This window comes from Callithrix jacchus, chromosome 6, assembly GCF_049354715.1.
Source record: "Callithrix jacchus isolate 240 chromosome 6, calJac240_pri, whole genome shotgun sequence".
NCBI lineage: Eukaryota > Metazoa > Chordata > Mammalia > Primates > Cebidae > Callithrix > Callithrix jacchus.
The window spans coordinates 19315301-19336597 of NC_133507.1; the positions used below are offsets into that span (position 1 = coordinate 19315301).

The 21297-nt window shown below is 52.1% G+C and overlaps 1 protein-coding gene, 1 non-coding gene and 1 pseudogene across 5 annotated transcripts in view; all 3 read left to right on the forward strand.

Annotated features, from left to right (window-relative positions):
• Positions 1-21297, forward strand: part of SEMA4B (semaphorin 4B) — a 65053-nt gene that overhangs the window by 27543 nt on the left and 16213 nt on the right. For 3 of the 4 annotated variants that reach the window (XM_078326782.1, XM_035303828.3, XM_035303826.3), the window contains one exon: positions 5608-5863. In XM_078326782.1, the coding sequence (XP_078182908.1) occupies positions 5608-5863 (256 nt within the window). Of the gene's footprint in view, positions 1-5607; positions 5864-19140; positions 19353-21297 lie in introns of those variants that run through there. The other variant, XM_054257239.2, reaches the window with a different exon arrangement.
• LOC118154954 (U6 spliceosomal RNA) lies at positions 4306-4413 on the forward strand. The gene has a single exon (XR_004745202.1). It is a non-coding gene; the product is annotated as a U6 spliceosomal RNA (small nuclear RNA).
• On the forward strand, positions 10642-11288 carry LOC144576593 (small ribosomal subunit protein eS12 pseudogene; annotated as a pseudogene).

A 21297-nucleotide genomic window follows, 5' to 3' on the forward strand; every position in this document is an offset into this window, starting at 1 on the left:
AATAAAATGCACAGATCTTATTTATTTATTTATTTATTTTGAGACAGGGTTTTGCTCTTGTCCCCCAGGCTGGAGTGCAAATGACACAGTCTCAGCTCACTCACTGAAATCTCTGCCTCCTGGGTTCAACCAATTCTCCTGCCTTAGCCTCCTGAGTATTTGAGATTACAGGCTCCTGCCACCACACCCAGCTAATTTTATTTTTTTTTATGGAGTCTCGTTCTGTCACTGGGCTGGAGTGCAGTGGCACGATCTCAGGTCACTAGAACCTCTGCCTCCTCCGGGTTCAAGAGATTCTCCTGCCTCAGCCTCCTGACTAGCTGGGACTACAGGCACGTGCCGTCACACCCAGCTAATTTTTGTATTTTTAGTAGAGACGGGGTTTCACCTTGTTGACCAGGATGGTCTCGATCTCTTGACCTTGTGATCCACCCATCTCGGGCTCCCAAAGTTCTGGGATTATAGGCATGAGCCACCATGCCCGGCCTGTCCGACTAATTTCTGTAATTTTTTTAGAGACGTGGTTTTGCTGTGTCGCCCAGCTGGTCCCGAACCATTGAGCTCAAGCAATCTGCCCACCTTGGCGTCCCAAAGTGCTAGGATTACAAATGTGAGCTGCCGGGCCCAGCCCATTTTCTACTACTTATTGCATTATATCAGGAGGTAAATTACCCATTACTGTGATGCTACTTTTGACTACTTGGTTTAGATGGTGGCCACCAGATCTATCCCTTACAGATAAACATTCTCTTTGGTATTAGAGTAAGTCATTTCTGGGACAGACTTGGTTAACATACAGTTTCCTAACAAATCTTCCACCCAGTGTTTCTCGTTCACTGATGATCCTTGCTTGAATCTAGATTTTCTAATTCTATCATCATTTCTTCTACATTATTATTTTTTTATTTTTATTATATTTTATTTTATTTTATTAAAGATGGGGTTTCACCATGATGGCCAGGCTGGTCTTGAACTCCTGACCTCAGGTGGTCCACCCACCTCAGCCTCCCAAAGTGCTAGGATTACAGGCGTGAGCCACCATGCCCAGCCTTCTTCTACATTATTAACCAACATTTTTTCATAAAGAAAAGCTTCCTTTTCACCCTTTAATTTTTTCTCTCTCATTGAATTTCACTGTGGACTAGTGGATTTTTTTAATGTATTAATCCACCACTTCATCATTACTTTATTATGCTTTTAATGCTCAAATTGGTCATCAAGCTGGTCCCTATGTCTTTTTTTTTTTAATTTTTTTTTGAGATGGAGTCTCACTCTGTTGCCCAGGCTGGAGTGCAATGGTATGATCTTGGCAACCTCTGCCCCCGCAGGTTCAACTGATTTTCTTGCCTAAGCCTCCCAAGTAGCTGGGATTACAGGAGTCTGCCACCACACCCAGCTAATTTGGCATTTTTTAGTAGAGATGGGGTTTCACCACATTGGTCAGGGTGGCCTCAAACTCCTGACCTCACGTGATCCATCCACCAGGCCTCCCAACGTGCTGGGATTATGGGTGTGAGCCACCACACCCAGCTTCCTATGTCCTTTTGACATGACCTCATTAGTCTCTGATCACTGCTTTCTGGCCCAACAAAATGTCCCATGTTTACATTACACTTATCCTTACATTCACCCAAAGAATCTTGGTTCCTCTTATCAGATAGTAGGATTAGGAAATGAAGATTGGCTGGGTGCAGTGGCTCATGCCTGTAATCTTAGCACTTTGGGAGGTTGAGGTGGGTGGATCCCTTGAGCCCAGGAGTTCCACACCAGCTTGGGCAGCATGATGAAACCTCTGCTCTACAAAAAATATAAAAATTAGCTGGGTATGGTGGTGCACACCTTACCCAGCTACTTGGAGGCTCAAGTGGGAGGATCACTATAGCCTGGGAGGTGGAGGTTGCAGTCTTGCCAATGCACTCCGGTCTGGGTGACAGAGCGAGACCCTGTCCCAATAAAAAAGAAAAAAGGGAAACCAAGATCTAGGTGCTCGATCTGCTCACCCAATATTTTTATCAATAGCTTGAATAAAGGCATAAGAACTGCTTACACATTTACAGATGATTCAAAACTGAGAGGGGAAGCTGATGTATGATAATATAATCAGTTTTCTTTTTCTTGTTTTCTCTTTTTCTTTTTGAGAATGAGTTTCACTCTTGTTGCCCAGGCTGGAGTGCAATGGCACACTCTCAGCTCACCGCAATCTCTGCCTTACAGGTTCAAGCAATTCTCCTGCCTCAACCTCCTGAGTAGCTGGGATTACAGGCATGCACCACCATGCCTGACTAATTTTGTATTTTTAGTAGAGATGGGGTTTCTTTATGTTGGTCAGGCTGGTCTCAAACTCCCGACCTCAGGTGATCCGCCTGCTTCAGCCTCCCAAAGTGCTGGGATAACAGGCTTGAGCCCAGCCTAGAATCAGTTTTCCACATGACCTCAGTGGGATGACATCTGAGCCAGAACCAATAGATTTAAAAGAGATAATTATGAAGTCCTGTGCTTAGATTGAAAAAGTTAATGACATTACTTGAGGTTTGGTAAACTGTTTACTGGACCAAAGTTGATATAAAAAAATAGTTGTGGTCATCAGCCGACATGAGTCAGCAGTATTCTGTGACTCAGGTGGCATTCATTCATTCATTCATTCAGCCAGTACTTTTTGAGGTCCTGCTTACCATGTGCCAGGCACTGTTCTAGAGGCTTGAGATTTAATACTCAACAAACCAAATAAGCAAAAATCTCTGCCCTCCCAGTCAGCATTCTGGGGGAGTTGGGATGTCAGACAATAAAGAAAAACCCTAACTAATTAATCCGATCCTATGTTACTCAGTGATGAGTGCTCTGAGAAAATGTCTCAAGATATTTTTAAGGAGATAAGGGGCATATGAGGAAGAAGTTCAGATTCTTTTTTTTTTTTTTTTTTTTTGAGATGGAGTTTCGCTCTTGCTACCCAGGCTGGAGTGCGATGGCGCGATCTCCACTCACCGCAACGTCAGCCTCCTGGGTTCAGGCAATTCTCCTGCCTCAGCCTCCTGAGTAGCTGGGATTACAGGCACGCGCCACCATGCCCAGCTAATTTTTTGTATTTTTAGTAGAGACGGGGTTTCACCATGTTGACCAGGATGGTCTCAATCTCTTGACCTTGTGATCCACCCGCCTTGGCCTCCCAAAGTGCTGGGATTACAGGCTTGAGCCACCATGCCCGGCCGGAAGTTCAGATTCTTTAAGGTGATAAATGAGCAAAGATTTGAAGGAAGCAAGGGACTCAGTCCTGTGGTTATCTGGGGCGAGAGTGTGCCAGGTGAGGGAACAGCCAGGCCAAAGTCCGCTGTGTTCCGGCTACTGCACATGAACCTGGGGTGGGAGAGTGAGGGAAGAGGAGGAGAGGATGCAGTGGCACTGCTGGTGAGGGTGACATAGGGCCTTGCAGACCACTGCAAGTAAGGTCCTTCTGAATGAGCTGGGGAACCATTGGAGGATTTTGAGCAGAGGAAAGCCCAGGCCTGGCTTGTGTTTTAAAGACTCACTCAGCTGCTGTATTGAAAATAGATTGTAGGGGAACCGAAGAGGAATACGGGAGAACAGTTAGAGGCCCTTGCTGTAACTGGGAGAAAGAGGATGGTGCTTGGGCCCCAGGGAGCTGGGAAGTAGCAAGATTGTAGATTTGCTATGGATTGGATGTGAGGAGTGAGAGAATGAGAGGAGCTGAGGGTTTTGGCCTGAGCAACTGAAAGACGGAATTGCCATTAAATGAGATGGGGAAGGCTGTAGGTGAAGCACATTGAGGAGAAAGGGGAGAGATCCGGAGCTTCGTTTGGGACGTGTTGGGTTTGAGATGCTTTTCAGACAGCCAAGTAGAAATGTTGAGGCCATAAGGAGTGAAGGGCTGAGCAGGGCTGGACTGCGGTGCAGACAGAAGTTCGGGTACCACTAGCTGTAGGTGGATTGACTCCATTTAGAGTAAAGCATTCAAACCTGGGCAGTAGTAGCACTATGGGTGCTTGGCACTGTCCACAGCCTATGTGGAATTCTGTGTCCTCCCCTTAAAAGGGAGGCTGCTAGCCTGCACCATGTCACAGGAGGGTGTCATCAGGATGGTGGAGGTGCAGAAATCATGGAGCATGAGGAAGCTTAGCTGCAGGAAAGGAGATCTGGGACCATGTGGGTGCTGTGCCCACCCTCTTGACAGCACCCCTGTTGTGGAAGCAGATGGGGCAGACCCTGGAAGTGGGGAGGAGAGGAAAAAGGTGCTGTGAAGAGGCTGATTCGGGCTGGGGGTAAAGAGGAGCTTTCCTGCAAATTTATGGAGTGCTTGCTTCAGCAGCATAGATACTAAAATGGGACCGATACACGTAAGATTAGCACGGCCCCTGTGCCAGGATGACAAGCAAATTTATGGAGATGGTCTCTACTGCCATGGAAATAACTCGCTGGGGCTTTCACGTTTCTTCTGCACTGTAGTGAGCTACAGAAGGAACTACTACATCTTTCTGTAATCCTGTACACACTTAGGAAAAGCGGAAGTCGCTTTCCCAAAATTACTTATCCGTTGACATTATTGCACTTAGATAGTTTCTGGGTTTTGTTTCTTAATACTGTTGGGATACACTAAATTGATTTCAGAATCCGCTAATGGTCCAGGCTGCAGTTGGAAATCCCTAGTTTCCGCAGAGCTGGGCTCCCCCCGTGGAGATGTTAGGAGCCAGGAGGATTTCGGGTGGGTGCCTCTGGGCTTCCACTCCAGTCTTAGGGGGGCCTTTTCACTGCCTGGCCACGTGCAGATTGTGAAGGTCTCACCTCCTCAGCAGTATATTAAATCCTATTATTCCACTTAAGCTCATCTTGTCCTTCCCCCACCCGAGGGGATTCGCGTGGACAAAATTCTAAGCGTGGACAAGCCAGTAGGGTAGCTAGACTAAGCGCTGAGCTTGTAGTGAATGCCCAGCCATGACTTGCAGTGGACTGACCTGTGCAAAAATTAGACTCTCCAGCAGCTAGCCCCCGGTGTCAGCACAAGCTCGGCCGAGTTCACCTGGTTGCAGGAGCAAGAGGGGTCGCCAGGAGCAGCGGGGGAGGGGACGCCTAAAGGGAGGAGACCAAGGCCCGATTCCCTCCCCTCCACTCGCCGGGCGCATACTGGAGAGACGCAGCGTGTCCCCAAACCAACGCCGCTAGCAGAGGGTCCCAGAGGAGCCGGGGCCGGAGTCCGGGCGGCAGTGGGAGGGTCTAAGCGGTGAGCACGGGGAGCTAGGGATCGCTTCCGTCCGCGACCCAGCGCTCCGGCGGCCGCGGCTACAGATCCCCGGCTTGGCTCCCAGAGGCCGCCCCCACCCCACGCTGCCGCCCCGCCCCTCGCGCGGCCAGCGCCCGGGAAAGGGGAAGGGGGAAGGGGAAAGGGGCCGGCCGGGCTCACCGCGACTTCCTCCTTCGGCCCCGCCCCCCGCCGCTGGTGGGCGTGCTCCTAGCGAGCCGTGGCTGCGAGGCCGGAGCTGGCGGGAGGAAGCGATCCCTAGCTCCCCGTGCTCACCGCTTAGACCCTCCCACTGCCGCCCAGCGGAGAGGCTGTGTTCAGGGCTCACGTAACTCCCTTTCCCACCTCCCGCCCCCCAGGTCCGGGGCGACTCGGGGGCAGACTGCGGGCGCGGAGCTGCAGCTGCGATTCCAGCCGAGCCACCTGAGCCCGAGCCGCGGGACATCGGCGCTCCTGCGGTCCAAGGGCTGCGCGCCGCGATGGGCCCGGGGAGCTGGTCCCCCGCCCCGCTGGGCGCGCTGCCGCCGCTGAGTCTCCTGCTGCTGCCGCTTCTGCTGCTTCTGCTACCGCAGCCTACAACCTGGGCGCTCAGCCCCCGGATCAGCCTGCCGCTGGGTGAGTGCTGGGGCCGGGGGAGAAGGGCTTCGGGGACCAGCCTCGTGCGTAGGCGGCCGTGACAAAGGACGGAGGAGGGGACCTGTCGGAGGCACGGGGGCCATTAGGACCGGTTCCCTTGTAGGAGCGCTGCGGGGAGGGAGGGAGAGGAGAGGAGAGCTGGGGGGCCGCGGGCCCCTTTCTTCAGTTTTCTTTCTGGGCAGGGAAGGGGTCTCGCCGCTTTGTCGTGCCGGCTAGTCCCTCTAGGAGGATGCACTTTCGGCGGAGTCCGCCGCCCATCTGCTTGTCTTTGATGCTGACCAGAGCCGATCGCGGTGCCGCCCCCGAGGACGGCTCGGGTAGAGGGAGGCCCGTGCTTGCCGTCCTATAAACACTGGGGTTCTGGTATTCCCAGCAAGTCGCTGCAGGGCCCGGAGCTGTGTTGGGGCGGGCGGGCGCCCGATCCTCTCTCTCCACCCTTCCATCCCTCGCTGGCCAGTGCAGCCCCAAGCCCCAGCATGGAGAGACCTATAGGCCCTGGGAGCGGCCAGACTGCGGATGGGGCAGCTCTGGGCGCGACCCCTCTTCAGAGTGACCTGGGAATAGCATCCTGGCAGGCTGGGTTCCTGGACTGGAGCTCACATCTTCTGTGGCCACTGCCCGTTTCAGCCCTCCACGCTTCCCTCTCCTCTTCCCTCTCCTCTTCCCCTCCATCGGGTTGCTTCTCCAGCTCTTCTTGGGGCCCTTGGGCTTTGGATTCAGAGGGTCCTGGATCCCAAGCCCATTTCTTCCACTGGGCAAGTGCGTGCTTTCTGCTCCCAGTGCCCCACTTTCCTCATCTGAAAATAGGCAGCGTCGTAGGTGCCTGGCAAGGTGTGTTACTGGGGATGAGGTTTCCAAGTGCCCAACAGATGTTGTATCTGCAGATCGTTTAACTCACGGGTTGCAATATTGTCTGAACTGGAGTAAAGCATGTATAAATGAGAGGCTACAGACTGAAGCTTACCAGACTTCCATCTCCTCACAGTATTCCACCCCTGAAAGCATTCTATTTACAAAAGGAAATGGTAGAATCAGCACTTAAATTAAGGCAGGGCCTTAGCGGCTGAAGTCACCCTATCTGAGCCCCTCTGTGAAATATTGCAGATGACATGAGTTCAAATGCTACCTCAGCCACTTAGTAACCATGTGACCTTGAGTAGGCTGCTTAAAGTTTCTGGGTCTTGATCGCTTCACCTGTAAAACAGAGAAAATAATAGCACCTCCCTCAAGGTAGTGAGGATTAAATCAGCTCCTGTTGAAAAGTCCTTAGGATGGGGCCTGGTACAGGAACCGCTGAATGAGTGTTACCTATCATTCTTGTTATGCATTCAGCTCAGATCTGAGGCGATTCTGCCTGGGGTTAGGACAGGGTTGAGCCCCTTGGGTACTCCAGCTTGTGAAGTCAGGAGGAACAGGTGGAAACAGCCCCAGGCCTGCTGCTCTGCTGCTTCAACTCCCTTTGCCATCAGACCCTCTGAGTTTTGGGAGAACACAGGGTGAGATGGGGACACATGCTCCAATGGACTCCACTTACAGCCTTGGGAAAGCTGGGCTATCTCAGGGCCATGTCAAAAGGCAGTAGGTTTCGTGTCCAGCTCTGGAACTGGATGGGACAATCACAGGGTAGTTAGAAGGCAGAACTGGGGAGCAGTGAGGGGAATCGAGAGGACCTGCTTCCTGAGGAGCAGCTAGAACACTTGGTTATTAATACCGCGCAGCTGCAGACCTGGCCCACTTCTGCAGGCCTGTGACTGCTCCCAGGCTTCTCTCACAGCTGCATTCACCTGTCAGGGCTGCCGGGGGCAGGCGTGCATTGTACCAAGGTGCCCAGCTCAGGGTGAGAGGATCTGAAATGCAGTCCACATTCAGCTCTCCAACCTGGGAATCCTGGAGCAAAAGACCCCTTCTGCTTTGTGTTCTTGGGGCTGGGCCCACCCAGAGGGGCCTTTTTCCAGTCCTACCAAAGCCCTGGCATAGTGTAGCAGCACCCAGCTACCTGAACTTGTGAGCATGTATCTACACTCGACTGAGTTCCACTGTGCCCTGGAGTGCCCCCTTTCTGGGCTTCCTCCTGGCCCTCACACCCACCTCCCCATCTTGTGCAGGTCCTAGGCTGGCTGAGAGCCCCAGAGGGGAAAGCCCTAGTAACTGAATGGCTCACCCTTGAGCGTGGCCTGAGGCAGTTTCCTGCCTCATCCCAGGGGGCTCATTAGATGTTCCTGGCAGTGTGCCCATCCTGGGCAGGCTCCTGGTGACCATGGGATGCCGGGGCCAGGGCCCTAGTGCCCTTCCTCCCATGCCTCTTAGGAGAAAGGGTCGTAGAACTGGAGATTACACAGCCCTTTCCTCCACCACTCACTCCTCTACTGATTCCCACCCTGCCCACAAGGACCCAGATGCCTGGCGACAGCGGGGCTGTGTCTGTGGTTTCCAACAAAATCCCTTGAAGTGGAGCATCCAGCTTGCCTTGCATCTGGGGTCCTTCATGGGGAACACTAACTATTGTTGATGAACAGCAGATTCCTGGGGTGCTTAAGATGCAGGGGGCCAACTTGTGGCCTCGCCTAGTGGCCAGTAGCGGGAGGAGAATGAGGGGAGAGTCACTGGGGGCTCCTCAGTCAGCTGGAAGTCTCTGACAGGAATGCTTCAAAGAAGCGTGTGGAATTTGGGTTCTCTTGCATTGGAACTACCATGCGGAGCTCCAGGAGCAGGCGTGGTGCTGAGTGGAAACAGTGGCACCCAGGGCCTCCCAGCCTGGCCGTGCAGGGAGAAACCAAACATGCCTGCTCCATGCCCCTCCAGTCTTTTTGGGCCCCCTTGTTTGGACACTTAAAGGGAGTTACTAGTTGTTTTTTTTTTCTTTGTTTTGTTTTGAGGCAGAGTTTCGCTCTTGTTGCCCAGGCTGGAGTGCAATGGCATGATCTTGGCTCACCTCAACCTCTGCCTCCTGGATTCAAGCAGTTCTCCTGCCTCAGCCTCCAGAGTAGGCTGAGGAATTACAGGCATGCACCACCATGCCTGGCTTTTTTTTTTTTTTTTTTGTATTTTTAGTAGAGATGGGTTTCTCCATGTTGATCAGGCTGCTGGTCTTGAACTCCTGACCTCAGGTGATCCACCTGCCTTTGCCTCCCAAAGTGCTGGGATTACAGGCGTGAGCCACCACACCCAGCCTATTGTTTTTTTGAGATGGAGTTTCTCTCTGTTGCCCAGGCTGGAGTGCAGTGGAGCCATCTCAGCTGACTATAGCCTCCACCTCCCAGGTTCAAGCAGTTCTGCCTCAGCGTCTCAAGCAGTTGAGACTACAGGTGCCTGCCACCATGCCCGGCTAATTTTTGTATTTTCGTAGAGATGGGATTTCACCATGTTGGTCAGGTTGGTCTCGAACTCCTGACCTCAGGTGATCCACCCATCTTGGCCTCCCAAAGTACTGGGATTACAGGCATGAGCCACTGCGCCTGGCCTTAAAGGGAGTTATTAATTTCCTCTGCCCCAGAAGTGCCAGGCAGGATAGCTCTGGACACAGTATTTCTGAACCAGATTGGACAGAAATCTGTAGGCCTACAAACTGTGGTCAACAAAACCCCATTGAGCAGAGAGAATGGGGCATTTGGCACAAATCAGCTGCTTGCCCTCTGACCTTTGAGCAGGCAGCCAGCATCAAGGCTGCCCTGAGAGGCTCTGATGCTGGCCGCTTGCTGAGCCCTCACCCTGGTTACTGGCTTCTCTCCTTGACGTGGCTTCAGCTGGACATGAGCCTTTGTCTCCAGCTCTGTCCTGTGCGTTGGCATCTCTCTGGCTCTGCAGAGGCAAGTAGAAGGCATTCTAACTGTGGATGCCCAGAACCTGGCTTTGTAAAGTAGCCTGCCACTCTTACTAACTGCACAACCTGGGGCAAGCTCCCAGCCATCTCCAGGCCTGTGTTCACATGAGCAAGATAGGAATCCTGCAGGACCCATCTCCACAGTGTTCTGAGAGGATCACATGAGATAACAGATGTTAAGTGTTTGGCACGTGCTACGTCCCTAGGAAAAAGGTAGCACCTTCTGCTCTGCTGCGCTAGAAATCCCTGCCAGCCTTGCTTGATGAGGTTATTTGCATCCCTTTGGTGCACCCTGTCTGAGCATGGGTGGTCTGCAGGCCCTCTGCTAGGTGCCAAGCCTGCCGGGCTTAGCCCCTGCCCTGGTAGAAAAAAACAAAGCAAGGCCCCTGGGGCTGATTGGAGGTCATTATCAGGGGTCCCGCTTCATTATAGCCCTGTTCAGCCTTTTCAAAGGCCTCTTTTGCCTGAAGGACTACCTCTGTATGGGCTGAACCATTCCTCTCCCTGCCTGCCCCTCACTGGTTCTACTCTGCCTTCTGTCTGCATAACCCACATCCAGCTGGTGTTGAACCCAAGAAAGCACTAAACTTGCACAACTTTTGGGGCACGTCTGGATATACCAGCATGCTCATCCTCTAAGCAAGAGACATGGTGGTACAGGGCCTGGAGGAAAGGCTAGACTTGGGTCATGCCATCACTCCTTCATCTTCTTAGAGCCTGTCGCCCTCAGTCCACCCCCATGGGTGCTCAGGCTGGTGCAGGACTCAAGGGGCCTCTGATGTGGCCCTCCCTGGGGATCAGGGGAGGAGGAACAACTTGAGACTGCTATGGTCGAGGCCCGCCCTCCCTCAGATGAGTTTTTTAGGAAGTCTGCTCCCTTGGACTGCATTCGCCATGCTTCTCCCAGCTGGCCCACCGTGCCCCTCCTCTTTCTGTTCTGCCTCCCTTTGCTGGGAGCACAACAGCTATCCTGTCTGTAAGATAAGACAAGCCTGGTGGCTCTTTCCCTGCCAACGCTGAGTCATGCAGAGGTGGAGGCTCAGGCTCCGGTACGTTCAAGATTAGGCTTCGCTGGTAACGCACCGCCATGGCCAAGGAAGGCACTGCTGCTGGAGGTGTAATGGACATTAAAACTGCTTTGCACGAGATGGTGAAGACTGCCCTCATCCACCGTGGCCTAGCACGTGGAATTCGCGGAGCTGCAGAAGCCTTAGACAAGCGCCAAACCCATCTTTGTGTGCTTGAATCCACGAGTCTGTGTGTCAAGTTGGTAGAGGCCCTTTGTGCTGAACAGGAAATCAACCTAATTAAGGTTGATGACAACAAGAAACAAGGGGAATGGGTAGGCCTCTGTGAAACTGACAGAGCAGGAAACCCATAAAGTGGTTGGTTGTGATTGTGTAGTGGTTAAGGACTATTGCAAGAAGTCTCAGGCCAAAGATAGCATCAAATAGTACTTTACATGTAAGAAATGAATTAAAAATGGCTCAAAGCCGGGCGCGGTGGCTCAAGCCTGTAATCCCAGCACTTTGGGAGGCTGAAGCGGGTGGATCACGAGGTCAAGAGATCGAGACCATCCTGGTCAACATGGTGAAACCCCGTCTCTGCTAAAAATACAAGAAATTAGCTGGGAATGGTGGCACGTGCCTGTAATCCCAGCTACTCAGGAGGCTGAGGCAGGAGAATTGCCTGAACCCAGGAGGCGGAGGTTGCGGTGAGCCAAGATCGCGCCATTGCACTCCAGCCTGGGTAACAAGAGCGAAACCCCGTCTGAAAAAAAAAAAGGCTCAAAAAGAAAAAAGCCTGGTTCTCACAGCAGTGCTATATACTTGTAGCTCACCTTTAACGCTCTTCTAGGCACTGAATGCTGGACACTAAAGGCTGGCTCCTGCGCTGTGGCAGAGATGGTCACAGAAGGGTAGTGGCTGCAGACTGATCTGCAGAGGCGGAGGGTGTTGTCTGAGTGCTAGAGTTCTGCCTCCCAGGCCTGTGATCTGACCTGTTGTGCATGGAAGTTGTGTTCTGCACTCCTGGATCCATCTGGAAGCCCATCCTGGAGCCTAGCAGGCTTCAGAGAGGTGGGGGGCCTGCAGCGAGGGGGTTTCAGTGGGGATGGTAGGTAGGAGACAGAAACCATCATTTTACCGTACTCCTAAAGAGAAGCCAAATTCACCAACTTGTGTCCTCTTTTTTGGCCTCTTTTGGCATATCCTCCAGGACGTGGGCCAACAGGAAGAGCAAAGCAAAGCGGCCACTGTGGTGTCCTCCCTGCGTGCCAGGCACTACTGTGGATGTGGAGGGGAACTGCTTTATCTCACCCAGATGAGGAAACTGAAGCTAGGTGAAGCTAACTCACTGTTGAGGTCATGCAGCTAGAAGAGTTTGGGACCAAGCCTTGGGCCAAAGTTCTTGATTCAGCAACCACTTTCTTTCCCTTAGAACAGCTGCTTCCTTCTTCACCTGTGACCCGTACAAAAGCAGCAAAATGACTCGGCTTAGCCCTTGAATAATTGCAGGTTATACATTTCCATCTGGTAAAGAAATCTATTGAGGTCAGCCTCTGGACAGGGCGAGGGATCCAGCTGAGGCCTCTGGTGGCATGGCTGTGGTTGGAAATAAGGCAAACCTGGCAGACTTGGCCAGGAATGTGCGCACAGGAGACTGGGGCACACGCCTCAGACAGAAGTTTATAAACCGAGGGGTAGTGGGCCACAGCGAGCCTGGAGATATATTTTGCTTGGCCTCCAAATTCTTTAGAAAATTTTTAATTATGCTGGGTGTGGTGGCTCACACCTGTAGTCACAATACTTTGGAAGCCCAAGGCAGGTGGATCACCTGAGGTCAGGAGTTCGAGACCAGCCTGACCAACATGGTGAAACCCCATCTCTACTACAAATTAGCTGGGCGTGTTGGTGGGCACCTGTAATCTCAGCTACTCTAGAGGCTGAGTCAGGAAAATCACTTGAACCCAGGAGGCAGGGGTTGCAGTGAGCTGAGATACCACCATTGTACCCTAGCCTGGGCGACAAGAGTGAAACTCCATCTCAAAAAAAAAAAAATTGTAATTAGTTGCTGACATTTCAAACTTAAATTTTGGCCAGGTGTGGTGACTCACGCCTGTAATCCCAGCACTTTGGGAGACCGAGGTGGGTGGATCACCTGAGGTCAAGAGTTTGAGACCAGCCTGGCCAATGTGGTGAAACGCTGTCTCTACTAAAAATACTAAAATTAGCAGGGCGTGGTGGCACGTGCCTGTAGTCACAGCTACTCTGGAGGCTGAGGCAGAAGAATCGCTTAAACCCAGGAGGCGGAGGTTATAGTGAGCCAAGATCATGCCATTGCACTCCAGCCTGGGTGACAGAGCGAAACTCTTGTCTCCAAAACAAAACAAAAAAAAAGAAGTAAGAAATTTTACATAAAAATTCAGGTTTCCAGCCAGGTGCGGTGGCTCACACCTGTAATCCCAGCACTTTGGGAGGCCAAGGCGGGCAGATCACTAAGGTCAGGAGATCGAGACCATCCTGGCCAACATGGTGAAACCCCATCTCTACTAAAAATACAAAAATTAGCTGGGCATGATGGCGCGTGCCTGTAGTCCCAGCTACTCAGGAGGCTGAGGCAGGAGAATTGCTTGAACCCAGGAGGCGGAGGTTGCAGTGAGCCGAGATTGTGTCACTGGACTCCAGCCTGGCGCCCGGCGACAGAGAGACTCTATCTCAAAAAAAAAAAAAAAGAAAATTCAGGTTTCCAGCTTTTCTGAAGATCTGGTAAGGGTGCGTCCCCGTTCCATGTAGCAGTAAATATCTGGGGCTAAGTCTTCATGTGAAAAAGGCCTAGAGTCAAAGTGGAAGGCAAGAAGCAGGGCAGGGGGAGGGAGTATGGGGAGGAGCCACCTTGATTGTTGCTGGTCGCTAATCGCAGAGCTTGGCACTGCCACATGCTGTGTTTATCTTCCCAGCAATCTTGCAAGGCCTCCCTCAGGGCTGGTGACTTGTCCAGGGTTGCACAGTCAGGATTCACACACAGTTCTTGTGCCCCTTCCCTGGTCCCTGAGGCTTGTTTCCCATCTCCCTATCATACTTTCAGCTGTCACACTTATTTTATTTATTTTGAGAAGTGGTCTCACTTTGTCACCCAGGCTGAAGTGCAGTGGCGGGATCTTGGCTCACTGCAACCTCCGCCTCCCAGATGTAAGTGATCTTTCCACCTCAGCCTCCTGAGTAGCTGGGACCACAGGCATATGCCACCATGCCCAGCTTATTTTTATATTTTTGGTAGAGACAGGGTTTTATCACGTTGCCCAGGCTGGTCTCAAACTCCTGTCAGCTGTTAGACTTCTATGTGTTCAGTGTTTTGGGGAGGGGTCAGAGTGGAAGCAGTGCTTCTCAGACACACTTTTGTGAATATGAAACTCAGGACCTTCTTGTCCCATGTTTCTCTGGGGCCCCTCCCTGGGCCAGAGCACTCTGACTGCGACTGTGTTATTCATTCATTCAATCAACAAATGTTTATGGAACAACTACCAGGAGCCCATCTGACCGGTTGATAAATGTGAATAAGATGCGATCTTGATCCTGAAGGTGCTCTCAGCTTGGCAGAAGAGAAGAGCACAGAAAGACCATCATCATCATCAAACATCACCATCATCAGACCAAGACACCAGTGCATTGCAAGACGTGTGGGCAGGAAGTGATGGGCATATGGAGAAGGGCCTTGCCCAGCCGGGGATTCAGGAAGGCCTCCTGGAGGAGGTGACACTGAGTTGATTCTCGAAGGATGAGTGTGAATTAGTCAAAAGGAAAGCCTTCTGGGTGGAGGGGACTTCCTGAACAGCCCGGAGGTGAGAAATGGGCCCTTGCGTTGCAGTTCCATGTCACTTAGTGGAACCAAGAGGTGGGTGGTGCGGGGAATCAGGAGCTTGGATGACGGGTCACTATGGAAGTTTTTATGCAGAACAGTGACGGTTCCCAGAGAGCCCTGTGGCTGCAGCATAGCAGCTGGCCTGAAGGTGGGAGGCTGCTGTGGCGGTGGCCTGGGTGAGGGAGGAGGGTGCCTGGCTCAGCACTGTGGTAGTGGGGATGGTGAGGGGAATGGGTTTGGGAAATAATGAGAGAAAAGTGGCAGGAGTTGATTAAAGATTGGACTTCATGGGGAGAGGGAGGAGGATGGTGAGACACCCAGGTGAGTGGTGCCACACACAGACACAAGATCCCCAGCCATGGAGTGGGGCTGGAAGGGGGCCTCTCCTGCACAGTGGGCTCTGGCATGTTGGAGGAAGATCTGCACGTGGGTGAAGAGCTTTGGGGATTGCCAACATTCGCATCCTTGAGGTGGTAAGTGTGGATGTGTGACTCGGGCACAAACAGAGGGAGAAGAGCAGGACCAAGAGCGACAGACCCCAGAGAGCAAGAATATCCAGGAGCAAAGCCCAAGGCAGGAGGGTGGTCAGCGCCACAGACTCTGCAGCCATCCCCACCACTCCTCCCTGGGGGCGAAGCATACCTGAAACAGAGGTGACAAAATACAGCAGCCTTGTGAGGTTGGTGTGACTTAATCAGTGTAAAGGCTGAGGAGGTGCTCACATACTTCAGCTGTCTGAGGGCTGGAGGCCCGGAGGCCCGGAGGCACGTGAGGGAGACATGGGGGTGTCCTTGAGACTGGGGCACAGACACCTAAAGGCCGGGGCGGCGTGGCCCATGTCTGGAGTCTGGCAGGGGCGATCCCTGGGCTCTTGGCAGGGCCAGCCCTGCTGAGCGTGAGGCTGGCTGGGGCCCAGCTCCTGTGGAGGAGTGAGTGGAGGTTAGGGGCAGAGACAGCATGGCGTGGCTCTTCTCTCTTTGAGTTTCTCTAAGGCAGGTGGAGGGAGGCACAAAAGTTTCTAGAATGGACATTGGAGCAAAAGCTGCTTTCTGAGAGGTAGAGTTAGTGACAAAGGATGTGGTCTATGAAGACATTGGGACAAGAAGTTGAAGTGGTTATGCCTGAGACATCTCTGAAGGCAGGAAGGCGGACCCAGGGCAGAGGCCCTAGGAGAGGGGTGGTTAGCGGAGAGCCAGCTCCTGAGCAGAGGGACGAGCGTGGCTGCGGCAGGCTCCTAAGGTGACAGCTGTGGCGTGCAGCTGTGGCACAGGCCCAGGTTGGGGGTGGGGGTTCTGGCAGGGGCTCTTGGCCTGCCCGCCTGGGGCTGTAGCAGGAACACAAATGCTTTGAGGCCGGGTCCCTTGCCCTTACTGCCACTTTCTTGATGACCTTAGTCCATGGGAGGACCCTTGGCACACAACACCCCTGACCCATGCCCAGAGTCCCTGGTCAGGGGCTTGACTCTGGCACTGGGCTGGTGTCACAGAATGTGGCTGCCGCCTCCATGCTCACACAGCCTGAGGAATACGTGGCCACCCTGCCCGGATGGGGCCGTGTGGAGAGAGGAAGTGCACCCCAGTTGGCCATGTGTCCAGGTTTCCTGCTGACTGTCAGCACTCCTGCCCTGTAGGTGGGGCTTCCGCTGGGACAAATGGGTCCAAGGTTCTGGTGACTCGTGGTGACATCCCTGGGTACAAAGGGCTCCAGCAGCCTCTCAGAAGGCCTTCTAGAGATTTGTCCCACCCAGACCCCGCTCTGAGGATGGGATAGGCCCCTTCCCCACCAACTCCACCGGGAAGCTGGTGTTTTCCTGATCCTGCTGGGGCCTGTAGAGGGTGGGATGTAAGGGCCAGGTCAGCGTCTTGCTGCGGTGCCCCAAGCCACAGTAGAGAGAAAGGTGGGGTGGGGCTCTGAGTCACAGCGCTGCTGCAGCTCGCTGACTGGCCTGGGGTGGGGACTGCCCAGGGTGGGGATGGCGCTGAGCCCCATTCCTGTCTCACCCCAGAGCGCTCCAAGCTTCCGGCTGAGTCACAGGGAAGGGGGAATCTTACATGGGGCTGGGGGCTGAGTGTTCTCACATCACCGTCTCCTGGGGTGGGGAAGGGGGGGCCTGCAGGTGGCTCTGATGTGCCCAGTCCCTATGCCGTCCCTCCAGGAATGGACACGGCAGCCCTAGACCAGCCGCATCCTGCCTTCTTGGAGGATGGTCTGCCTAGTGGGATGCATTGGCTGGAGAACCCTCAGCTGGAGCCTGCCGGGGTGGAGAAAGAGGGTTCATCCTGAGTGGGAAAAGCGGCCACAGCCTTGGGCAGGCCCTGCTTTCTTCATATTGGACTAACCCACTGCATAGATGCATTTGGAGGCTGTCCGAGTGCACAGGCAGCCCAGGAGAGTGGGGGCACAGTGGAGAGCATAAGAGCTCAGACCGACCCCAACGTGCACGAGCCCCTCTCAGGGAGTGAGGTGCGGAAACCCCTGCACAAAGAGAACCTAGGAGTGGGCAAGCATGAACAAGCCCTGCTGGACCGTGTACACACACACACACACACACACACACACAAACACACACACATGGGCAAGCTCAGGCAGGGTCCTGTGCAGACGTCTGCAGTCACTCTGGAGGTGACCCAAGCACCTGGGCCCTCAGACAGCAACACCACTCACACCACTGAGCACAGACCAGCTCGTGCCCACATACCAGCCTGTGACACACACGTGTCTATTTCCGAGCTGACGCTCTCTGGCTTTGGCCATGAGACCCCGTGCGATCAGGTGTAGGCCTAAGTTAGAATCGCCCAGGCTAAGTTGGTGAACTACCTGGAGGAGGGAGGCTCAACTCCCCCACGGAGCCTGCCCACCCCTACTCCGGCAGCTCTCACCGGGCTGGATTTTCCTGCGAGGCTTTTGGATTTTGTTTTCAAGTCACTCGTTGAGTGCTGGTCGTGTGCCAGACACCATGCCACACTGCGAACCATGTGCAGTGTTGTTTTGAGCAAAGCTGTCTCAGTAAATATGGGTCATTATGTATATTATTATTTACATACATAATCTCATTTCTTCTAATAACCCCATGAGGCAAAGTGTTATTATTTTCCCCATTTTACAGATAAGGAAAATGGGGCTTTAAGAGGTTAGGTGACGTGTCCTGGTGGCACACAGCTAGTAAGTGGCAGAAGGTGGCTTTAAACCCAGGTCTCTGACTCTACTCTACACACCATGGCTTTGAGTCTGGGTCTCAAGGCAGAGAGACAAGGGCAGGTGTGGATGGGAAGCCCCAGAAGGGGAAAGCCTGGTTAAGGGGCCCCTCAGCCCCTCTCCAAGGCACATTCTGCTTTCTGTCCTGTCGTTTCTTTTTATTTATTTATTTATTTATTTATTTATTTTGAGACAGAGTTTCGCTCTTGTTACCCAGGCTGGAGTGCAATGGCGCGATCTCGGCTCACCGCAACCTCCGCCTCCTGGGTTCAGGCAATTCTCCTGCCTCAGCCTCCTGAGTAGCTGGGATTACAGGCACGCACCACCATGCCCAGCTAATTTTTTGTATTTTTAGTAGAGACGGGGTTTCATCATGTTGACCAGGATGGTCTCGATCTCTTGACCTCGTGATCCACCCGCCTCAGCCTCCCAAAGTGCTGGGATTACAGGCATGAGCCACCACGCCTGGCCTGTCCTGTCCTGTCGTTTCTTTCTCTGTACTCCTAGCATGGCTGGAGGGCTTGTGGCTGGCTCGTTTGGAGGCCTGGCTGGTCCCCAGGCTTCCCCTTCCACTCTGTCTGCAATTCCGAGGCAGGCTTCCGCCCCTTCTCCCAGCCCTAAGTGGGGTTGAGTTGCCACCTGAGACCAAGGCTTATTTCTGACTCCTGGCATCTCTGTCGGACGGATTCCAAGGGCGGCCTGCTGCCCAGACTTCCAGGGCCCGCACAGGTGGAAATGCTCTTCTGCAGGCAGATAAGTGGGCAGATTTGAACCAGCCGTTGCTTCCAAAAAACTCTGTGGAAAGACGCAAAGATAAGGAGGACTGCAGTGGCTGTCCGCCCTGGTCTCTCATGAGACTCTTGGGAGCTTTATGTCTCGTTCTTCCCATGATATATATGAGAAACTACACCTCAGCGAAATGCTGTCTCTGCTACCCAACAGAAGAGCTTACTTGAGGGCCGGGTGTCATCCTGTTGACTAGTGTCACCCCCACCCAAGGGCTTCCTTCCCCATTTGCTGCCAGGTGTAGAGCTGAGTTTCAGCTGGACGCGGTGGCTCACACTTGTAATCCCAGCACTTTTGGAGGCCAGGTGGGTTGATCACTGGAGTCCAGGAGTTCAAGACCAGTCTGGCCAAAATGGTGAAACCCCATCTCTATTAAATACAAAAAATTAGCCAGGGATGGTGGTGCATGCCTGTAATCCCAGCTTCTTGGGAGGCTGAGACAAGAGAATTGAACCCAGGAGGCAGAGTTTGCACCATTGCATTCCAGCCTGGGCGACAAGAGCGAAACTCTGTCTCAAAAAAAAAAGGCTGAGCTCCCCCCCGGAACAGCTGGTATGTGTTCCTGCTTATGGACATTGAGGATAGAGTCGCTTGGTTTCCCTTTTTTCTTTGGCCACCAGGAGGCCCAGCAGTAAAGGTGCAGCCTTTCTCTACTAGCTGTGCAAAGACCCTATAACCTACTTACTTCCTTGCTGGTTGAGATGTTTTCCTTCAGATTTGGGTTTTCTCTACTCCTGATTTTAATGTTTATATTTCACTCCTTTCTTTTCTTCATGTCTCCTCACCCTTTATGGAACCAGGCTGGGGGTATGTAAAAACACTCCACATGTAAACACACATGACGTCTTCATGGCTGCTTGGTTGGGCATGTTGCTTTTGCTTCCTCAGCTTCGTGAGACTGTTTGTGTGGTCACAACCCACTGGTCAGCTGCGATGTGCCTGAGGCTGGTCAGGCTGGCTGCTCTTTGTTTTTCTGCTCTCATCAGCTGCTTAGAATTTTAAAAATAATTTCTCTCCAAACCCTTTAGCTACCCAGAGCATAAACAGTACCCTGTTGAGTGAGTGTGTGTGTGTGTGTGTGTGTGTGTGTATGTTTCTGTTTTTCTTCTCTGATATATATCTTTCACATTATATAAGGAAAATCTGCTTATGATAGAATCTAAAAATGATAACAAGTGAAAAAGAAAAGAAAGCTACCTGTAATTCTACCAGCGAGCCCATGTGTTAGTATTTTGTGATACATCCTTCTGGATGTTTTTTTTAATCTATGCTTATATTTTTCCCCACAAAAAAATAGATTTTGGCCGGGCGCAGTGGCTCAAGCCTGTAATCCCAGCACTTTGGGAGGCTGAGGTGGGTGGATCATGAGGTCAAGAGATCGAGACCATCCTGGTCAACATGGTGAAACCCCGTCTCTACTAAAAATACAAAAAATTAGCTGGTCATGTTGGCATGTGCCTGTAATCCCAGCTACTCAGGAGGCTGAGGCAGGAGAATTGCCTGAACCCAGGAGGTGGAGGTTGCGATGAGCTGAGATCACGCCATTGCACTCCAGCCTGGGTAACAAGAGCGAAACTCCATCTCGGAAAAAAAAAAAAAAAAAAAGATTTTGACCATATATACTAAATATATTTTCATTTTCACTTAGTGGTAGATAATTCATGTGTTATTCTGTAAAAACAAAAGATACTTAAAATGTATACCAAGGGCTGGGCACAGTGGCCCACATCTGTAATCCCAGCACTTTGGGTGACTGAGGCTGGCAGATGGCTTAAGGCCATGACTTCAAGATCAGCCTGGCCAACACGGCAAAACCCTGTCTCTACTAAAAATATAAAAATTAGCCAGGCATGGTGGCACATGCCTGTAATCCTAGCTACTCAGGAGGCTGAGGCAGGAGAATTGCTTAAACCTGGGAGGCAGAGGTTGCAGTGAGCCAAGATCATGCCAGTGCACTCTAGCCTGGGCAAGAAGAGCAAGACTCAGTCTCAAAAAATAAATAAAATTAAATTGGTATCAAGGATACATTCATGTATAAATATAAGTATAGAAGGGCTTATTGTTTTTCTCTTTTTCTTTTTAATTGCATTTTAGGTTTTGGGATACATGTGAAAAACATGCAAGATGGTTGCATAGGTACACACGTGGCAGTGTGATTTGCTGCCTTCCTCCCCATCACTTATATCTGGCATTTTTCCCCATGCTCTCTCTCCCCAACTCCCCACCCCCCACTGTCCCTCCCCTATTTCCCCCCAACAGACCCCAGTATATGATGCTCCCCTCCCTGTGTCCATGTGCTCTCATTGTTCAACACCCACCTGTGAGTGAGAACATGCAGTGTTTGATTTTCTGCTCTTGTGTCAGTTTGCTGAGAATGATGGTTTCCAGGTTCATCCATGTCCCTACAAAGGACACAAACTCATCGTTTCTGATGGCTGCATAGTATTCCATGGTGTATATGTGCCACATTTTTCCTGTCCAGTCTATCATCGATGGGCATTTGGGTTGGTTCCAGGTCTTTGCTATTGTAAACTGTGCTGCAATGAACATTTGTGTGCATGTGTCCTTATAGTAGAACAATTTATAATCCTTTGGATGTATACCCAGTAATGGGATTGCTGGGTCAAATGGAATTTCTATTTCTAGGTCCTTGAGGAATCGCCACACTGTCTTCCACAATGGTTGAACTAATTGACACTCCCACTAGCAGTGTAAAAGTGTTCCTATTTCTCCACTTCCTCTCCAGCGTCTG